General features: G+C 35.4%; 1 protein-coding gene across 4 annotated transcripts in view; it reads left to right on the forward strand.

Moving 5' to 3' along the window:
• G3BP2 (G3BP stress granule assembly factor 2) overlaps positions 1-22,030 on the forward strand; it is a 30,981-nt gene extending 8,951 nt beyond the window's left edge. For 2 of the 4 annotated variants that reach the window (XM_004280195.4, XM_004280194.4), the window contains exons 2-12: positions 5,781-5,899; positions 8,245-8,326; positions 9,098-9,271; positions 9,800-9,890; positions 10,605-10,707; positions 11,215-11,395; positions 12,389-12,487; positions 16,630-16,732; positions 17,928-18,056; positions 18,620-18,738; positions 19,078-22,030. In XM_004280195.4, coding sequence (XP_004280243.1) covers positions 5,805-5,899; positions 8,245-8,326; positions 9,098-9,271; positions 9,800-9,890; positions 10,605-10,707; positions 11,215-11,395; positions 12,389-12,487; positions 16,630-16,732; positions 17,928-18,056; positions 18,620-18,738; positions 19,078-19,350 — 1,449 coding nt within the window. In that variant the 5' untranslated portion in view covers positions 5,781-5,804 and the 3' untranslated portion in view covers positions 19,351-22,030. The remainder of the gene's footprint in view (positions 1-5,780; positions 5,900-8,244; positions 8,327-9,097; positions 9,272-9,799; positions 9,891-10,604; positions 10,708-11,214; positions 11,396-12,388; positions 12,488-16,629; positions 16,733-17,927; positions 18,057-18,619; positions 18,739-19,077) is intronic. The other 2 variants (XM_004280196.3, XM_033406512.2) reach the window with 1 other exon arrangement.
• Positions 22,031-22,683: the final 653 nt, after the last annotated feature.

A 22,683-nucleotide genomic window follows, 5' to 3' on the forward strand; every position in this document is an offset into this window, starting at 1 on the left:
TGACTTTTCAGAGAATTACATTTAAGGGAGAACTTAGATTATAATATTTGAGAGGGGAGTAGAGAAGGGGAAGACTAAGATGCACAGTTAGTAATCTAGGTGAAAATACGATTTTTTTTTAAATTTTAACTTTTGGCTGCATTGGGTCTTTGTTGGAGTGCACGGGCATCTTGTTGCAGAGCACAGGCTCTAGGAAGGCGGGCTCAGTATTTGCTGCGGCTCACGGGCTTAGTTGCTCTGCGGAATGTGTGATCTTCCTGGCCCAGGGATCGAACCCCTGTCCCCTGCATTGGCAGACAGATTCTTAACCACTGCTCCACCAGGGAAGTCCCCAGAATATGATTAATAAAGTGCCATGACAAAGGCCCAAAGTACTTTGAGAATTCAGGGGAAAGACAATTGTATTCTATTCGGAAATCAGGAAAGATTTTCAGGAGAACAGTATTTTAGCTGGGCCCAAATGAATGCATTTTTTGGACATATTATTTTACTACATTTCTGCTAAATTGTTTAGTCTCTGGAATAAATACCTGCAATGATTGGCTATTCATGAAGTAGCTCTGTTCTGGTTATTCTTGCATTATATTGAAGCTAAATCTACCTTCCTGTAGTTTCCATTCACTGTTGAACCAGTATTTAATTTATGCATATTAGAACAGAACTGTCAGTCCATTTTAGACATTACATTCATATTCATGTAGCCTGAGATTGTTTTGGGGGGAGCCCCATTATATTAGTGATTTTTAACTAAAGAACAAACAAAAACCCTAAGTGTTTTCCTAAAAACTGAAGCTTTGGTCAAGGAGAAAAGAGAAAGAGGGTGATAACTTTTTTAAAGGATATCTTGAAATTGAGGAAACTTGAGCATGTTGTAGGATATAAAGCACACTGTGACTTTCTTTGCTATCTTGGATTTGTGTTCATAGTGTTACTTTTTCCTCTCCTCCATTCCCCTCTTAGTGGACATAAAGAGGTTCAGAAAAGATGGTGACAGTTGATAATAGAGCAGTTTCCCATGAGAGCCGGAGTAGATGTGCTTCAGAAATTAGTCTAGGCAAATGGAGAGGAGGAAACATTTTAAGAGACAGGAATGAGGGGCTTCCCTGGTGACGCAGTGGTTAAGAATCCGCCTGCCAATGCAGGGGACACGGGTTTGAGCCCTGGCCCAGGAAGATCCCACATGCCGTGGAGAAGCTAAGTGCACCACAACTACTGATCCTGCGCTGTAGAGCCCGCAAGCCACAACTACTGAGCCTGCAAGCCACAACTACTGAAGCCTGTGCGCCTAGGGCCTGTGCTCCGCATGAAGAAAAGCCACCACAGTGAGATGCTCTCTCCGCAACTAGAGAAAGCCCACGCACAGCAACGAAGACCCAACAGCCATAAGTAAACAGATTTATTTAAAAAGAGAGACAGGAATAAAAGGATGTTGATTAAGATACACAGGAATTACGGGCAGAGTTAGTGAATGACCTCTGAAGTAGTTGAAGCTCTGTAAATAGTAAGGAAAGTCAGATGTAATCATGTTGGTATCTCGATGAATAAATAGGATTGATATTGCTTTTAACTGACAGGAAAAGAGTACATTTTACGTTGTACATCCCAGTATGACAGCAGTCTCCACATATTCAGGTGTTTTGTGGGAAAGCGGGGCTTAATACATGGAATTTCACTTTCTATAAAAAGGTGTTAAATGATAATTGCTCTTTCTTTGAAGGTGCTAGAGGCCAATAGTCTCTGAAGATTCTTTTTGTACATAAATATCCTTAAATCTTGGCTATCTTTGTTGAACTGTATAGTCTTGTAGGCTTGACCAGAGATCGCTTCTCAATTTGTGAATTAAGAAATAAGATCCAAAAAGGTCATGACTTTTTCATGGCCTTAGATAGTTAAAACCTTTCTTACTTTCATGTTCAGAGGGGTGTGTGTGTGTGTGTGTGTGTATTTATATATCTGTGTATATATATACACACATACATATATATAGAAGGACCCAAATCCCAGAAATTGCTTACCTATGCCTTGGGTTCTTTGCTGTGAATAAATTTCCCTCCTCCAGGGGAGAACACTGGAAGATGGCAATTGTTTCTGTAGAATACATAAATTAACCTGTTGTAAAAAGTAGGTAAGTCAGTGAGGTTGCTTTTTTCCCCTTCTATACTTTTACTTTCTGGTTGATGGAGTTCACTTCCATCAGTCGATTATATTTTAGCCTTCTAAATTGAGTCACTAAATCAGTTAAACAAGTAACTGATCTGTAAGTTACATTTAAGTCAGTGCAGTTAACTGAAACACCATCCTCTAAGTAACCTCTTCATTTCATCATTCCCTGGGAGAGCATCCCCGTAACAAGTGTACTCTGCATAGCCTCTTATGTATAGCTATTTGTTTAAGCATTTACCAGATTAGCACTGCCTTATCTTGTTCACCATTTGAAGTTCACTTTTCAGGTTAACCTTTTTTGAATAAATAATAATTTATTGACTTAATCAAGTAAAAGTTACCTCCACTGCCCATCTCCTTTGCCTGTCTCTCTGATCTAAATTGATATCATGGCCTTATGGCCATCAACCTTAGTGACTGTATAGGTAGTGGGCAATGTGAAGCCTCTCCCGAACTTTGTTACAGTAACTCTAGTGTATTTTGACCTTTCTCTGACATTGATATGTGTAATTGGTACCTTTTTTTTTTTCACTTTGGTTATATGTAGGTGACAAAAATGGTAGGTGAAGATGTACTTTATAAATGTGATGGGAAATTGGGGTAAATAACAAAGTCTCACTGTAGAAAATCTGGAAATTGGGCAAAAAAAGAAGGAAGTACAAGAATCTCCAAACCCAGAAACAATCCCTAATAGTATTTTTGTCATTAACCATTTGAACAAAATTATTTTGTACATAATTATTTTATTCAGAGGGTAAGTTAGTATCTTCCCACAGCTTAAATCAGTTGCTACAGTATTTAAATGTGTAAAATTTCCACATTTTTGTTATTTTATAAAATTTGACTAGGTGAGTCTACTGTTCTTAAGCCTTCTCCATCATTCAAAATAAAAATACTGTTTTTTTGCTTCATTACTTTTTTTAATTAAAAAAATATTTATTTATAAATTTATTTATTTACTTTTGGCTGTGTTGGGTCTTCGTTGCTGTGCGTGGGCAGGCTTTCTCTAGTTGCAGTGATCGGGGGCTACCCTTCGCTGCAGTGCACGGGCTTCTCATTTCAGTGGCTTCTGTTGCAGAGCGCGGGCTTCAGGAGTTGCAGCTCACGGGCTCTAGAGTGCAGGCTCAGTAGTTGTGGCACATAGGCTTAGTTGCTCCGCGGCATGTGGCATCTTCCCGGGCCAGGGCTGGAACCTGTGTCCCCTGCATTGGCAGGCAGATTCTTAACCACTGTGCCACCAGGGAAGTCCCCTGCTTCATTACTTTAAATGTAGCAAATGAGAGTTCTTTTTGTTTTTTAATAATTTATTTATTTTTGGCTGCGTTGGGTCTTCGTTGCTGCGCACGGGCTTTCTCTAGTTTGCGGCATGTGAGCTTGTCAGTCAGTGGCTTCTCTTGTTGCGGAGCACAGGCTCTAGGCACGTGGGCTTCAGTAGTTGCCCCTCATGGGTTCTAGGGTGCAGGCTCAGTAGTTGTGGCGCACAGGCTTAGTTGCTCTGAGGCATGTGGGATCTTCCTGGACCAGGGCTCGAACCTGTGTCCCCTGCTTTGGCAGGTGGATTCTTAACCACTGTGCCACCAAGGAAGTCCTGAGAGTCCTTTTATGCATTAGAATTTGTTCATCTATTTGGAGGTTTTTCGGTTTGGGGGAGACTAATGGCACCTGAATGACAGTATCTGATTCTACTTTGTGGATTAACTTTTTTTTTTTTTAATGAGTTGGTTTGATTGTAGATGGTACAGAATTCAAGGTAGAACAAAGGTTGAAGAGCAGACTGGCAGGATTCTGGGATGGGTTTACTTTGACCTCACAGCTAAGGTAGAAGTGGCTAAGGATGAACTGAAGAGATGAGCCACTGTATGAACATTTAAGGAAAAAAATGTGCCACAGGCTCCAAGACAACCCTTCATTCTAGCTAGAGGTGGCAACAGATGTTATGGAAGAGAATTCAGGTGTTTAAACAGCAATGGAAGTAAGGGTCACCATCACCTGAGGCATAAAGAACAGCTTAGTTTTTGCCAGAGTTCCTAATTCCACCTGTGGCCAGGGGACCCTTCCCCTTGGCCTTCACTTTTACCTCCAGCTTCTTCTGCTCCTTTTTTTTTTTTTACTGCTTGAAAGCCTTATCGTCCTCTTCCATCTCCTTGGCCTGCTTCTTGGGCTGCTTCAAGGGCTTCTTGCCACTGTGCGTTCCCCAGACCCTGCCACTGGAAGCAGTTAATTATTTTTGAAAGGAGTTAGGAATTATATAAAAATGTAAATACATTTTTTTTAATATCGAATGAGAGTTGCAAGACAGTTGAAAAAGAGAAACGGGGAATCTAATAGAGCATTATGTAAAAGTAGAGTTGGGAGTCACTAGAATTGTAGAGTTTTATCTGTAGGCTCCATTATGGCTGGTATCTGTTTCTTTAATTAAAAACAGCATCACAATTGTAATGATTATGGTGGGCTATCTTTGTGAAATTTTTTGTTTAAAGGAAACCTACTTTGAGGGAATTCCCTGGCGGTCCAGTGGTTAGGACTCCGTGCTGTCACTGCCTAGGGTGTGGGTTCGATCTTTGGTCAGGGAACTAAGGTCCTGCAAGCCACGTGGTGCAGCCAAAAAGGAAAAGAAAAAGAAACCTACGTTGAAATTTATTTGTTAACAGGAACTTAAACTGCATCCTGATTTACCCAGTAGATACACACATGTATATAGTGTATATATATATATATATTTAAACAAGTAATATTCAAATTTTCTTTTTTTCTCTTCCGTTTTCTCCAATTCCTAATGTTATAATTTTTACTATTTGAGGGGCTATAAACATATAAATCATTTACTTTAAATGATGAAAGGTTGTGTTTCTATTTTTATTTTGTACTTGATTTCCTTGACGTTATCTTTGAGATTTTGGGCTTAGAGATACTTTATCATAGCACCTAACCTATTCTGTTCCGTTTGCTTGTCTATATTCCATGACAGACTATATACTCCTGAGGGCTAGAGTCTTGTTCACTAGGTTATCCCATTTACTGTAAACAGTGCCTGGCATGTAATTAGGTAATTAATAGCAAGAAAGGTTAGAAAGACATACACCAAATGTAAAAAAACATTATCTGAGTGTTGAGGTTATTGCTGATTTTTAATCATAATCATTATCATTTTGAAAACAGTGAAATTAATCCCTAGAAGGAGAGAGTACAAAGAAGACAAAAATCAGTACTGTCTGTGATAAATGTAATCACCAAGTCCTGATTTGTGCCCTCTGCCTAGTTTTCAAAAATAAACTGTTGGAATCCAAGAATGTAGGAGATAATGGTCCCCAAAGGAAAAAGATACTATGCGTGGGAAGACTTTATTATGGTGCCCCTAGTCTGAGACAGCGCTGGGACTCTTGGGAATTAGAAAGAGAGCTATGCTACTTCCCCCTGTATTGAAGGATAGGGAGATCAAGAAGTAGAGACAAAGGGGAGATGGCAGATGTTGGAGATTATCAGTAGTTGTTTGGAATTTATTATTTTGCTGTTGTAGTTACTTTTTAATAAATGGTTGAATGGCTGAGAAGATTTACTTCATGGAATTTAACAAAGATGACTTTTAATAGTTATTATTCTTATGTTTGCTCCCTTAGCATTTGACATTGTGCAGCAAAGAAATGGTTATGGAGAAGCCCAGTCCGCTGCTTGTAGGGCGGGAGTTTGTGAGGCAATATTATACTTTGCTGAATAAAGCTCCAGAATATTTACACAGGTAAATTTTAATTGCATATTTGATATTTTTATTTGGCTTTATTTTTTTGAATATGACTACATATAAATTTTGTCTTTCCTGTTTTATGTCCTGACAATACCTTTGCAAAGCACGCCCAGTATTTTAAGTCTGATGGCTTAAAACCAGTCTTTTTCAAGTTTTTTTGACTCAAATCTATAGTAAGGAAAACACCTCACGTTATATCCCATTATATATAACACATTCACATCTGTACACATCACATACATATACACAATTACATACTCTTGGTATTTTATATTTCATTTTTTTATAAAAACCACAGACTTGACCAACTAATGGGTTCTAGTCTTTATTGAAATCACAGGCTTAAGTTTGTTTTTTGTTCTTTGGGGTTTTTTGTTTTTTGGGGGTTTTTTTGAGTTGTCTTTAGCAATGTTAGGAAATGAATCAGTTAAGTGATCATACTTGTGAAAATTACTTCTGATTGATCCACAAGATAGTATTCCTTGGTAAAACAGCAACAGTAGCCTTGTTTACTATTTTGGCAAGAGTTGGACATCTGTAAGGTTCTTTTTTCCCAGAGATTGAAATAAAATTGATTTATATTATGAGTAGTATTTATAATTTTTGTTCTACCTGGTTTATTTTAACAGGTGGAAGATAAGTGAGACCTTTGTAAGTATTAGGCTCTGCAAACATTTGTTGTAGAACACGCTAGCCAAGTGAGTTAAGGATAAATATACCATTGTCACTTCATGTGGGAAAGACTGTTAAAAGGACTTATTCTTTTATCTATAGGTTCTCTTTATAATCATGCTGGGCATTCTAAAGTTTTACTTTGCATTATGCCCCTCCATTGTTAAACCTGTGTGTAATACTCCCTATGTTATCCCAGGGGGTATTTTTATATAACTACCACCTCCTCCCGTGTCCCGCCCCCCATCAAAAGGAATACCTGTACATTTTCTATTATAAAAATAAACATTCTTATTGACAGGGTATGTGAATTTGAGGGAGAATGGAATTAATAAGGCCTTTTATTATCTGAAATTTAGTCTTCACAATGTAGGCATTAGCATTTTTAGCTTTCTTTTTTTTTTAACAAGGAAAAACAAGGCTCTCTACCATCATTTCAAATAACAGCACAAACTTCTGTTTTATACTTAGCTATGTAACAGATTTCCCTGTTAATGAACATTTAGTTTGTTTTTAATTTTTCACTTATTAACACTAATGAATATCCTTACACATGCATTTTTGTGCACCTTTCTAGTTATTTTCTTAGGCTAAGTTCCTAGAAGTAGAATTGTTAAGTCAAAGGTATGACTATCTCTAAGGCTTTTCTTATATGGCTAAATTGTCCTCCAGAAAAATGGTAGCTGTTTACATGCTTGCCAGTAGTACATGAGAGGAAATAATATAAACTTAAAAATATGGGTAATGGTTAAAAGCATGGACTCTGGAGCCAGCTGCCGCAACTTGATAGGTGTGTGACCTTTGAGGAGTTAATTTAACCTCTTTGAACTTCAGTTTGTTCATTTAGATAATAGCACTTACTCCTGAGGTGTTAGGAGAGTAAAATGAATCAATATGTATGTAGTGCACTGAGAACATTGCTTGGCATGGAGGAAGTCTTACATGTTTTATTACAATAGGAGCTGAGTTCTCTTTACGAAAAAATTAACTTTGCATGTTGATAACCTTAATTTAGGAAGACATTAATTCTAATTGCTTTAGGTAATACCAGAGAAACACTAATTGTCATGTACTTAAGAGCAGTATAAAAGTATAATTGAGAAGTTAGATGCTGAAATAATGTAGTTTTTTTTTAACTTAGTCTCTGAACTATTTCAGTTAACTTAAATCTAAACTTTTAACCTAAGCCTTTGGAATTAGTAATCATTTGGAACTCTCAGTAGAAAGAATGTTAAACAGTATCTGATTCCCAAACAAATTTAGATAATTGAGTTTCTGTATCTGATGGGGAAAAAATGGGTAAATTAACTACAGCATCAGTGTTTAGAATATATTTTGAATATCTCATTTTTCCACTTAACAAAATATAGATACGGTAAGAATTAGATGAGAATAGCTAATGACTGAGTGTATGTTTAGTGTGCCAGGCACACTAAGAATTCTGAGTCATTACTCATTTAATCCTTACAACAACTCTATGGAGAAGTTACTCTTGTTCTGTTTTATAACCAAGGAAACTGAACTTTGAGGACTGTAAGTCTCAAGATTACATAGCTAATGAGTGACAGAACCTGACCTGGAAACTAGGTCCGTTTGACACGAGAACTCTACTGCCTCTTACACTTCTCTTTACAACTGAATGTCAATAATTATCAATGGTTTTACAGGTTTTATGGCAGGAATTCTTCTTATGTTCATGGTGGAGTAGATGCTAGTGGAAAGCCCCAGGAGGCAGTTTATGGCCAAAATGTAAGTATCAATTTCATATGCATTTTAGATTAGTTTTTTTTTTTTTTTTTGAGGTAAGATAGAGATTTGGAAAATAGCTTCTTTTGCCAATGGATTTCTTTTTGAATGTAATCAGCTGTACTAGAATTGTGTTACAGTAGTCATCGGATGTGCTTTGAGTTCTTACAAACATTGATTTTGTACGAAGCACGGGTATTACACTGGCATGGATACAAAAGAGAAAATGGAACATTTTAATATCCTTGGTGTATTTTATACATGAAATAGTTGAGACAATATATAGCATTTATAGAAATGTGGTCTAAACGTTATGTTACAGGAGTGCATAGGAGTATATACTCCTTATGACTTTGTAGAGGATGTGGGACTTCCAGCAGACTCTGAATGATAGGTTTTGGCCTTACCAAACAAGAGGAAATTGAAAGTAGGAGAAATGGCATCAGCAGACAAGCAGTAAAGTTAGGTGCAAGGTCAAGGAGTAGTCAACACAGTTTACGTGAATGACTAGTACTTAATATGGAAAAGTGGGAGAAAGCTGCACAAAGCCTATAATATGAGACAGCCATTGTGATTTCTTGTATAGAGAGGTGACATGTTGAAACTAGTGGTTCTAGGAACATTAGCCTGTCAGTAATGCCTAGCATGGTGGAATGGATTCAAATGAGGCAGTGAATATTCTAGAGTTGCGAGGAAATCAAAGTCTGTAGTATTTAATAGGTAATGCAGTATCATGAGTTTGTATTTCCACCCCACCTTCTTCTCCTAATAAAGGATATACACCACAAAGTATTATCTCTGAACTTCAGCGAATGTCATACTAAAATTCGTCATGTGGATGCTCATGCAACCTTGAGTGATGGAGTAGTGGTCCAGGTCATGGGTTTGCTGTCTAATAGTGGACAGCCAGAGAGGAAGTTTATGCAAACCTTTGTTCTGGCTCCTGAAGTAAGTTTTCATTTCAATTAATTTTCACTTACATGATTTCATTTTACTGTGACTAGTTGCTTGAAGTGGCCAGAGTTTCTTCTTGCAGGCATAGGTATGCATGTAACATATTTTGAGAAATATGACCTGTTGATTAATTTATTTGAGCTTTGTGTGTGTGCTTTGACTATTTAGAAGTAAAAATGAGATCCTGATACTAATGTGTAAATAGATGATTAAGATTATAGAAATAATATTAAAAGTATGTTATTATTTAATAGGTTACATATTAAACAAAATGGAAAAATTCTGTTTGTTAATTGGTCCTGGTTCTTTTATATTGAGTAGCCATTTCTTGAGTTTCAGTATTCCTTGAGTGATCTTCTGTAATTTACTTTATATTAACATCAGAGCATGTTCAACTTTGGAAAATTATCTTCAGTCTATATCATTTCTGTATTATTAAAATTGAAATTGTTTATTTGTTGTATTTATGTAATGCCACATTTATGGGTATTTATGGAATATTTGGATGTTGTTTTCCTATAGGGATCTGTTCCAAATAAGTTTTATGTTCACAATGATATGTTTCGTTATGAAGATGAAGTATTTGGTGATTCTGAACCAGAACTTGATGAAGGTGAGGTTACTTTGAAGATATAAGGGTTTTGTCAGTATCAGTACTCTTTAAGGACATGGAAAGTGTGAAACTAAAGAAATTTGCCTCTGCCGTAACTGAGTCAAACTCCCTTTTCTCCTTTTTGTTCTTGTTCTTGTTGTAAAAGAAATAGTTCATTACATGAAATGACATAAAAATCATACATAGGAAGTGAAAAATTTCCCTCAATTTCATCCTCTATAGATAACCAAGAGTTTGGTGCCTATTATAGAATTTTGTTGTATTCCGTACTGATCAGTACTTTTATAAAAGTGGAAGTACACTGGCTCAATGCTTGCTTTTTTTCACTTAATATATCTTTGTTGGCTGGGTTTGTTTTTTGTTTTTTTTTTTTGGCTATACCATAATTATTTCATTGATCTTCCGTTGATATACATCAGCTTGTTTCCTTTTCTTTACGATTATTCCTCCATTGAATCGATGTGACGAAGGAAACTGAGTTATGACTTTAATAGCATTTTTTCCTACCCTTCCCTGTTACTAATAGGCCTTTTTAAAAAAGAGAGTAAATTCCAAAATTCATCTGGCTTGCTCTTCAGTTTAAGAGAACAAGGAATATTGCAATTAAGTGCCTTTGTAAGAAATATCATGACTTCTTTAAACATTAAAAATACATATATCAAATTGTGTATTAAATCCTCTTAAGATGAGATATGGTATATTATGTATTTTCAGAATCAGAAGATGAAGTAGAAGAGGAACAAGAAGAAAGGCAACCATCTCCAGAACCTGTGCAAGAAAATGCTAGCAGTGGTTACTATGAAGCTCACCCTGTGACGTAAGAATAGTGTCTGCAAGGCCAAATTTGGTCTAAACTATAATGTAGTTGCAAGCTGGTTTTTGTTCCTAGAATTATTGTTGAAAGTAAATTTCGCTAAAGCTGTGAAACCAGCATTTGAGAATTTACTATGGATATGCAAAGTAAATTCTATGTGGAAAGCATTGTTTTATTTAATTGAAAAATTGAATTTGGTTTGGCCCAAAACTGATCATTTGCTGATAATGCATTGTGTTTGGGACAACACAGAGTAAGCATTTTATTTTTTGAATATGCGGTTTGTTTATAGTTAGTATTAAAGTAAACATTTTTAGTAATTCAGTTTTTAAATTATGTTAAAGAAATGCTGCTTGAGAGTATTATTCCCTCTGCCTTCTAGTTCTCAATGGACTTTTGCTTCAAAACAGCTTATTACTAGTTATGCCCATTAAATTAGAGAAATGCAGAATTTTATTTGAATTGATCATTTCACTCATACTGAAAAGTGAACAAAATATTTTATTGTAGTAATGGCATAGAGGAGCCATTGGAAGAATCGTCTCACGAACCTGAACCTGAGCCAGAATCTGAAACAAAGACTGAAGAGCAGAAACCGCAAGCGGAGGAGAAGAACTTGGAGGACTTAGAGGAGAAGTCCGCTTCTCCTCCTCCCGCTGAGCCTGTGTCTCTGCCACAGGAACCACCAAAGGTTAGAGCAGAGGAGCTCTTCACACCTGTGACGTCACACTGTCTTATTTGGTGCCATTAATGAAGCATGACCTTTGTTCTGTTAATTAAATTGTTCAATAGTAATAAGCTATGCTGTTTTTATGTATATGAAAGAAGCTGTGGGGATTTTTTTGGTAATTCTGAGGAAATTTTATTGTATTTTCACCCCCTAAAAAGCACCCCTCAGGGTAAAATTTAAGATTAATCCTTGTCTGTGTGCAGTGTTTAGTATCTTCTAGTCCATGTACTAAAACTGAGAGTTGCTCTTCCATTCTGTATTAAGTCCTCTATGCACGGATGCAACAGGAGTCATGCAATTTGCCAACTTAAAACAAGTTGGCCTATTGCTAAGAGAAGTGATACAAGTTATTTCTGGTTTAAATGGGAACAATTTCCTTACTACACCAATTAAACTATCTTGGAAACATGAGTGACACCCATAGTGTATCATTTAAACCTACCTAAAACACGTTTTATCTTTCTGTAAAGTAGAAGGTTAAAGTATATTTGCGTAGTGAGAGAAGGAGATTCCTTGTTCAATTTGTGAATGTCTGTTAAACTTTCCAGCTAGTACTTTCTTCTTTCCTATCCTTCCCCTCTCCCCTTGACACCATCACAACACCTTATCTTCCCCCAAAGGGGGAAAGAAATTGGTTCTATTAGGTTCTTATTTTTCTAGCATGTGTAGTTGTTAGTGGTTTTGTTTGCCACTTGCTCATCTCTTTAGAGCATATAGGAACTTGCTAGTGGATTTATTTAGTAGTTCAGACAAAACAGTCAAATAATCTTGCATAATGAGATTTTGAAAGCTGGCACATAGACTGGCATGTGTGTGTGTGCCTTTCTTTTAGGAGTCCTCCAATATAGAACAGTAGTTTAGAAATGAAAAGAAAATATATATTTGGAAGTTTCCCTATAGGAATGTTGGTGGTTTTCCATGATTAGTAGTCTAGGTTTGTTGCATTTCCTGCAGGCTTTCTCCTGGGCTTCAGTGACCAGTAAAAACCTGCCTCCTAGTGGTACTGTTTCTTCCTCTGGAATTCCACCCCATGTTAAAGCACCAGTCTCACAGGTAACCAATCTGTGAACACATTGGATTGTATCCTTGTTACATTGCCAATTGCTTATCTTTTTTATACTTTTTAAAATGAGTCAATCAGAAATTATGGATTAAATATACAAAAAAATTGTATTAAATGTCAGTGCACCCACTTTAATTGCCAAATCTCCATTCATCATCTACATAGGTGGTATTTGGGGTTTGGGTGTGTCAAATACAGATTAAGTTAGTTTTACCAATATATATTGTCATTTAACAGCCTTCTTAAAATAACCAAAAAAATATCCTTTTTAAAAATTTAGAGTTTTATTTAGCAAAAATATTTTAGGGAAGAAATTTGGAAAGGCACAAAGTAGTATGGCATTATAAAGAATCATTGTTTTTTAAAAATAGAAAAAACTCTAAAAAAATACACTGCCTAAGCTTTCAGTCTGTAAGTGGTTCATACTGTTTAATTGAAGCCTGTACCAACTTATGACTGTAGTGTTCACCTTAACTAATCATTCTAGTATTCTGCTTTTTGTCTGTTTGTCATCTTACCCATTTCAGAGCTTTCAAAAACATTGAAAATAAGACACTGGCTACCTAATAAGTTTATTAGGTGTAGTGTAGAATTAACTAAATTCTAAAGTTAATAGGCATAGTTACAGGGTGTCCAATACTTTCCCCTACATTTTGAATCAAACTTCGTTCCACTAGAAAATTTACATTTAGAATGGTTAGTACACATAAAATTGTGTTTATATACCTCTTTATATGCTCTAAACAGTGAAACTTTGAGATTTCAAAAGTAGCTAGTAATAGACAGCCTTTCTGGTGTTGTATGCATAATCAGCTACGTAATAGGATACATAACCTCGTGATACCTTTTTTTTTTCAGCTAGATATTCAGGAAATATTGAGTAATTACCTCAGATCACAAACTAGAATTCTGTCTTAACGCAGAAGATTAATTTGCCACGTATTGACTGCTTTTCTACCCATCTGAAGACTCAATAAGTGACTTACGGATTTTTTTTTTTTTGAAATGCTTTGTTTCTTATCAGATTTGCATTAGGAATCCTTTGGGTTGTTACTTAATTTCAGAGAGTTGGCTACATTTATTTTAAACTCACTGCTAGTTAAAAGTTAGAGTAGCTTATACCTCTTACACCTTTAGTGTGGCACCAGACATTGTGCAAAGCACTAGCACGTAATATTTATTCTTATCTAATCCTCACAACCACCCTGTGAGTATGGTTACTGTTATTATTCCTGTTTTACAGATAAGTAAATTAAGGGCTAGAGAACTTCACCCAAGGTCAGATAGCTATGTAAATAAAAAACTAGGGCTTCGAATTTATGCAGTTGGACACTCATGGACGCCTATAGGTTTCTTTAGCCCTTGGAGGGGAATGTATCTCTATTTACATCAAAGAAGAGTGCTATGTCTAAGCCATGTCTAAATTACATTATATTAGATTCTAACCTCTTATCCAGGGGGAAAAAAATTTTTAAGTTTTAAAAAAAATTGTAAGAGACTGATTCCCAGCCTACCCCCTTATTAAAACAAAATTTTAAACATTTATAATTTAAACCTTAAAAGAACTTTCTGATCTCCTTAAGCTATGTTAGAATGGATTCATGATTTTTTCCACTTGATTTAATAAACCCTTCGATTTTATTTTGTCACTTTGGTGTAGTATCCATTTCCTTAACACTTTTAGCATAGATTATTAATAAAAGGAGAATTAAATCTAATTCCAGGGTATTGGTAGGCATTAATATAGAAGTAGGTAAGTTAATTTCTTGGTAAATTTCTTAGAAGTCGATTAGTTCATTTAAATAGCTTATGTGCAGTTGAAGTACATATTAGTTGTGGTTTTACCTGCTGTTGAGTTGATTTGATGGTTTCATGTTTATTTCATATTCTATTTGATTTTCATTTGTGGAATTTGTCATGTGAGCACACTTTTTGGTTGCATGGAGTTAATTGTAAGGCCCTAAAGTAGTATGTGGTATCTTAGTTATTTTTACCTCTTTGGAGCCAATAGTTTTCATGAAATTGAGCCTGAAGAATTGTAAGCGTCCAGCTGGCTTAGTTGACATACAGTAATCAGTTACTGAAAGAAATTGTGATAATTTTTTTTGGTCTCATTTTTCCTGTATTGGCATCATCTAATATCTAAAAGTCAGGTTGCTAAATTAATGTGTGGATTATTTGTAAGATGTTGGCACTTAAATTTGTGGTTTTAAATTTTAAATCCTTAAAGGATAATGAAGAACTTTTTTGTTTTGTTACTTGCAGTTATTTTTGTTTCAGTAATCTGTTTTGAAAAGAATCTGAATCGGTCAGCCAGAATTCCTTTTCTTGGTTTGAATGAGTCGAGGTTTTTCTGAGACATTTAAATTAAAAGGTGTACATTTGCTATTTTTATTAATTTATTAAACATACTAGCTTCGTCAGACTTTGTTAGAGAATCTCCTTTAATTCTGTTTTATTTTCATACTGAAGTAAGTTTTGCTTTTAGGCCCTGCCCTGCTTAGCTGAAATTTCTAAATAACTACCTTTTTCAGGCATCACATTTTCGGTCAAATTATTATGTAGTCTTAAATTCTAAATACAGATAGAAGTGGTCTCAGGGCTGTAACTTAGGGCCCCTGGTCAGGCATAGAACATTCTCCTACATGTTTTGTTAGAGAACTAAAAATGTAATTTAATTTTAAATGAACCAATAGTTACGGAACATCTATGTCTAATGGCACTGTGCTTGGTTCTTTATCTGGTGTCGAAATAAATTAAGATATGGTCATTGTAGGAATAAATACATACTAAAAACCTGGGAAAATTAAACATTAAAAAAATTTTTTTTAACTAGCAAAATTCTAGAACATGGAAAGCAACTTCATTTTGAGGGAAATGGGAAATCTATATGGAAGAAAAACAATTGGGGGAGACAGGCAAATCTGTTAAAAACTGCTAGGGTAGGAGATAATATACCTTTTGGTTACAGTGGGTGAAATTATAACAAATGGTTGTTTTTGAAAGAAACATATCTCCTTGTATCAAAATGTGTCCTTGCAAATTATAATATCCCGGCTATATAAATTATGAAAGAGTTTGAGCCACTGCCTGGGCTGAGGTACTCAGAGATGATCAGCCATAAAGATAGGACTGAAATTACTAGCTTTCTGATTTGAGGATACATTCTTCATATTCCTGCTGAGGGTTTTCAGCATCCTTTGCAGGTGCGTGTATTTTGTCTTTTCCTCAGACCATAAATATTTAGGCAATAGACACAGCCTGAAGAGGTTGGGAATACTGAAAATGCCAATGTATTAAGGAAAAGGTAATAGTAGATGCAGATGTCATTTTGTTTTTAGCATAGTTACTTTAAATATATGTGTTCAATTTAGCAGTTAGCAGAAACTTTTGGAGGGTACCTTAAAATGAACTATTACTTCCCCTGCCACGCCCAAGAATTAATTAAGAAATATTGTTGGGGTCAGTCCTTAAATAAATGCACACCTCCCCCATTAGGAAGAACAATAGGGAGCTAAAGGACTTCTTTGACTATTTGAGATGCTATCAACACGTTCTATCTTGTTTTTTTTAATGTGCATTTTAACTTAAAGATAGTATTTTTAGATGGTAGAGTACACTAAATTGTATATTTTGAACTATCAAAATATGGATTTTTTTAAATAAAATTACGGGATGGGGTTTAGAAGATATTGCTGAGCACTATTAAATTTGAAGGGCAGCATACTAGAGAATTAGAAAGGATGTGTCATATATTCTTGTCTTCCTAAGATAAAGATGGCTTTTTATTTTGTATATGTATTTACATGGAGTGGCTCATCTTGCATTTTTGAATTTTGTAGCGATACCTTTTATGCTATCTCAATGTGGATGTAACTTTATTGAAAAAATATGGTTGTAAATAAAAAGCAGCTTATTGTGAGTTATAGCCTTGAGTGAGAAAATAAAATTTACCCTACAGTCCTAGATTGGTACAGAATATCTTTATAAAAATTTATGTTTCACATATATAGGACACTATGTTAAAAATATTCTGAACTTAAAATGACCATTATGCCTTGGTTGTTTCTTTAGTTGTTTTTCTCCTGTGGAATGTGTTTCTTTATAATGTGTTTTTTCCCTTGTATTTTAGCCGAGAGTGGAAGCTAAACCAGAAGTTCAGTCTCAGCCACCTCGTGTGCGTGAACAGCGACCTAGAGAACGACCCGGTTTCCCTCCTAGAGGACCAAGACCAGGTGAGTCAGCCCCTTCTGTGGCCTTCAGCACTTGAAAAGTTGAAGACTGAACTTAAAAAAATTTTTTTAAAATTATAATGTGTTTTATATGCAAATCCTTTCTTAGTACCAAACTGCTTAAAGGCTTAAGTAACCTGCTAAATATAGCCTGGGCAAAACAACTTTGAGGGGAAGATTAGCTGACATGCCATAGAGACATGTATTTTGAAGGTGTAAAAGAATTTAGAGACACATTTTATTTGGTTATTGTCACTGGTTCTAAGAATTCAAAACCGAGCTGCCAATAACCTACTCTCTTACTTAGCACTCTTATCTCTTCACAGATAAACAATAAGCACACCCTGATTCTTCTTATTTTGATTGTCTTAGGTATTAAGTAAGTTGTCATGATTTTTGACTTGTTTCCATTGTTAGTTAATATATGTAGAACCTCTGTTTGAATTCTATAAGTATGTTTAGATTGCTTTTGGGAGGAGGTGGGAGATGTATACATCAAATTTAGAAAATGTAATTTTTTCCCACAAAATAAAATAAGTGATGTGCTATAAGTCATGGGAGCTGGGGTTTATCCTAGCTTTGTCAGTGATTGAGTTTATGATCTCGGGTGAGACCCTTAAATCAGGAGCTTCTCTTACACCATTCAGTTACTACACACATTTTTCCTGTGTGATGCCTTTCTTTATATGCCTCATTGTGTTCCTTGTGTCATTGGGAGGATCAAATAAGATTTTATATATATACATATAAGAGCACTCTTATGTGTATAAAAGGCTATATAAATGAGATGTTATTGCTATTAAATTTATGGATTTGGCTATAATTTTATACAACCAAAGATTAATTTGTGAATTTCAAAATACTAAATTATTTAGTACAAGTATACCTCACTATCTGAAATCTAATTGGTTTCTCGGTGATGGCAGGAGTTTGGTTAAGGAGGAATACTGGTACTGCTAGTATTTGGCTTTCATATAATCAGACCAGTAGACCTAGAAGAAGGGACTTCAGCAATCTAGTCAGTGTCATGTTTTTTTCTAACTAACCTACTAATGATAGGCATTTCCACCTCTGTTGAAAGAGCTTATTAAATAAACTAAAACAGGAATATCAAGTGTTTTTTTTTAACATTCATTGCTTTGAGCTGTTTTTTGTATGACATTGTAAACTTTAATATCTGCTCTATTCCTTTTCTCAGGCAGAGGAGATATTGAACAGAATGAAGCTGATAACCGTAGAATAATTCGCTATCCAGATAGTCATCAACTCTTTGTTGGTAACTTGCCACACGATATTGATGAAAATGAACTGAAAGAGTTCTTCATGAGTAAGTAGTTTATTTTGCTTTATTGTAAAATTAAGCAGGAGGAGAAGAGAACTCTTTTCATAGTGTATTGAGGATTTTTTAAAAAAAACATTTACCTCTCTGTACTATGTATATCTCTAGGTACTAGTCACCTTGATCAGAAGGGTGTAGAAGGTTGTACCAGATGTTTCTCAGTGACTGTACTGAGTGTTGACTGGCCTGGTTCTGTAGAGGTTAGAAGAAAGAGCTGGATGAATCAGTCTTAGATTTGGAAATGGGATTCATTTGGCAAATTCAAGTCAGAAATAGAAAATAACATTGTCTCTCTGAAACTGTGTAGGTAACTTCCCTTTAGAAAGGAGTAATAAAGATGCAGAAGGGTGACAAAACAAGCTAGTTTTTATTGGCATCTTAAGTAAATGACCTGTAAGAGTGAATGTACCTTAATTGTCACTGGGTATAGCAGCTTGCAACTTTTGTTTTGAAATGGATCAAGGAGATTAAGGTATTTCATCCTGAACAATTAAAGTCACAAAATATTCTGTTAAACTATTTAACCCTTGGTGTAATGTATATTTTCACAGGTTTTGGAAACGTTGTGGAACTTCGCATCAATACCAAGGGTGTTGGGGGAAAGCTTCCAAATTTTGGTTTTGTGGTTTTTCATGACTCTGAACCAGTTCAGAGAATCTTAATTGCAAAAGTAAGTGACTTTAAAGGGCATAATTCAATACTTTATTATTCCTGTTGTATTTAGTATTACTTAGAAAGTCTTTTTTTAAATGGTAAAGTTAAAAATAGTTTACTGTGAAATGGTATTTATGCAAAGAATAAAGATTTGTTAGTAGTTTTAAAGTCTGAAGTATGGATTGTTTTAACTTTATTTCATTATTTGCTCTGGTAATGAAGGTTGGAATAGGTTGCATATTGAGAATTTCATGAAAAGTTTTTTTGTCTCCCTGGATTTTCTTACTTACTTATGATACTACATTACTATTATTGTCTAACCTGCCCGTGTAAAATTTTTTCTTCCCTTGTAAAGCCAATTATGTTTCGAGGGGAAGTACGTTTAAACGTGGAAGAGAAAAAGACAAGAGCTGCCAGAGAGCGAGAAACTCGAGGTGGTGGTGATGATCGCAGGGATATTAGGCGCAATGATCGAGGTCCTGGTGGTCCCCGTGGAATAGTGGGCGGTGGAATGATGCGGGACCGGGATGGAAGAGGACCCCCTCCAAGAGGTGGCATGGCACAGAAACTTGGCTCTGGGAGAGGAACCGGGCAGATGGAAGGCCGCTTCACAGGACAGCGTCGCTGAGGCTCCACTGTTAGCAAAGTTTTGGCAGTGGTACATTATTCATCGTGTTTGCATTCTTGTTAATTTTTTTTGGCTTTGGAATGTGACACAGCCTTTTTGATCATTTCTTTGATGTGAAAAGCATCTTTTGGTTATCAGTTAAATTGAGGTGGACATTATTTCCCCAGTTTTACAACAGGATTCGCATTGTTAATTTATAAATCTAGACTTGGAGAATTAAGGACTGAGAAATGACCATATCTTAAACTATCTGCAACAAAATGAACTTAAAAGGACATGCCCAACTGAATTCAGGTCCTTTGAGTCAAAAAAAATCCTCTGCTGCACATTTTGTTTAAGTGTTACTGTTTCTGCCTATTAATGTTGGAAACACAAATAGTGCAATTTGTGCAATTGGAGAATCTTGCCTTTTTCCTTGGCTCCCCCCAAAAATACAAACCAACAGAAACTTGTTATGCACTAATGGGTACTCTGAACTCATTAACATTGACATCTGCAAAGGAGGCAACAGGGGAAAAAATCTTTCATCTTTTTTTCCAGTAGCGCATAGTTGTGAAATGATGAGGGCATTTTTACCTGCTTGCTGTGACCAGCGTGTGTATACATAAACCTTAACAAGACTACAAGTATATTCCAGAAGGAAATCATTTAGTTATGAACTAAATAACAAAAATCCGAACTTCAAATGCTATGGTCTTGAATATTAGACCAGATTTAGTAGCTCCATATCTAAGATTTTTCTACCTGCCCCTCTTCAGTACAGGGATGGCTGGCTGCTCAACACACTCCTCCTCCCCCGTTTCCTTTCTTTAAGCTGTGTACAGTGAAAATTGTCTTTACTGTATTTTGTTCTCTGGTAATGTAATAAGCATGATGGTGCCTTCTATTAATACATCATTCCAGTCTTGCTGGTAATTCTGTACAGTATAGTGTATGAATTGCTGTGCTGCAAAGCCAAACAGCTACAAAATGTTGAAAAATCATTGAAGTGTATAAAAATTGCAGTATCTTTAAAATCAGTAAAATTGACTAGCATATTATTTACCTTGTTCTTCAGTTAACAACTTTGTGTTCTCTGTGGGAGGGAGTCTTGTGTGTTTGGGAGGGAGGGGGAAGGAGGAAGTCAGTTATTTGAGTAAGTCTCTTGTTGACTTTTCTGTTAGCCTGAATGTGAACGTTGAAGCATATCACTTGAGAGGTGCTGGAAAAGTCAATCAACTTGATGCACATTTTTAGTGACATTTTAAAAGCAGTCAGATTCCATAAATGGCAAGTAAACCTGGAGTGAGGATACTGCAATTTTCAGAGAAAAGAACAGCAGCTCTTAAGTGTTTGCATTTCTATTTGGGGGGCAGGGAACTTTCATTCATTTTGCACAATTCTTGAACTGATGTCAGCACCCGAGTGGCTCTGAATTTAAGTCTGGGACGACATCTTTTATTTTTACATGAATTTCTAAACAATTCTGTGAGCAGAGTTTGTAGCTGCTGGATTATTGTCTGTCTTTATAGCAAGTTCCAGTAAACCACAAGTATGACAAAAGGATATCCAATTTTATGCTTGGAGCATGTAGTACCTACTAGTTTCTGGATGTTTCAGGCTAGGAGTGGGGTAAATAAGTGTGACCACTTAAAGCTGCTTGTTAGCATGGAAGACTTCTCCATTCTATCTTAGTAAAAACAAACAAAAAATGCACTTGACATGATAGCAAACTGGTTCTGAATTATGGAACTGTGTTTGCTGTTTAGTAAACTAGCAAATGATGCACATATTTTGTTTTTCATGTACTGGGCGGTATAAGTAAAATTAAATCTGTCCCTTTTTTTCCCCCTTGAATGAGGTCTTCCATGTTCGAGGAAAAGTCTTGCACTATTGCGTATATTTTGGGGACACAGATTTCTCAGTTTCCATTTTGGGGGGGTTAAGGATTTTTTTCCTGTTTGAAATACTTTTACACTTTCTGATGTATAGTACTTGAAGTTATTACCAGAAAATTACTTTTGAGTTTTGAAGCCTGTATTCAAACTGCTTTTAAATGAGTGGTTTCTTGTCAGTGTTTTGTTTTTTATAGCATATTTTCCCTCTTTCATTTCTTTCTCCTTCCCATTTTATTTTATTTATATATATATATATATATATATATATATATAATTTCCAATCCAAGATATTGCCCTGCCACCCATGAAAACTTCTGGCACCAAAAGTAATGACAAATGTTAAGTGTAATAGAAAATTAAAGCAAAGAGCCATTCAGCTTCAGTCTTTACATACCATGAGTAAAACATTAAAACATCACATGGAGAAGTTTACATGGTGATTGTTCACCTGCAGTACTGTGGACTTTTAACATTTTGTCCCCTTTCAGTGAACCAGAGTAAAAGTATTCATCTATCATTACTGTTATTTGCTGTTTTTTGTTTTGTTTGTTTTTTGTTTTTTTTCTTTTTGGATGGTAATATTCTATTCTATCCTTATGACACTATTGCAACCAAATTGGCTTTACCATCTTGGCTTTAGTAGGTATAGAAGACAATGGATTACCATCTTTATTGCTGTAATGTGTTAAGCATTATATGCTAGTAGTATCTAGTTTAATTGTTTCAGGTGGAAAGTATTCTTTGAGTTTCCATTTTGAATGTGTTTGGACTAAACAAACAATAAACTACTGATGTCTGCAGCATTTATCTATGTCCCTAATTTAATCTATAGGTTTGTGTTCCAGAATATTTTCTCCCAATTGCATTTCACACAACCTAAGTAAAAATAAGGAATTATTCTAAAACCAACTATTATTTGTGAAATTTGATATATAAAATAAATCATTTAAGTAAGACTTGAACATTGTTAGAGACCTATCTCAGTTCAGTTAGATAGCTGGTATACAAGATAAAGAATGTTAGAACAGAATAATAAGTGGTAAGGAAGGTGAGAATGATGTAAAGCAGACGGCTAAACATTTATTTTTTATAAAAATCTTGGGTTTTCCAAAGGATTGCTAAATCATCTCAGAAGGAAAAGAGAAAGGGGATGGGAAGACTGAGGTTATCTGAAGTTAAGGACATGCCCCAGTTCAGCAATTAGAACAGATTTGTCAAGCTCTGAAGGAATATTAAAAAGGAAAGAATAGTCATAGTTATGAATATATACTTTAAATGAGTAGTGAAGTCATAAGGCCTATGTAATTTCAGAACTTTGTTAAAAGGGATGATAAATGAATTTTCATAACGCTTTATGAAGATTCCTTAAATCAGTCTTCACAAGTTTGTACTGAAGAAAAGCCAGAACAATCATTATTTAAATACTGCTGGGCAGTAAGACTTAAGATTTTTATAA

This window comes from Orcinus orca, chromosome 4, assembly GCF_937001465.1.
Source record: "Orcinus orca chromosome 4, mOrcOrc1.1, whole genome shotgun sequence".
Taxonomy (NCBI): Eukaryota; Metazoa; Chordata; class Mammalia; order Artiodactyla; family Delphinidae; genus Orcinus; species Orcinus orca.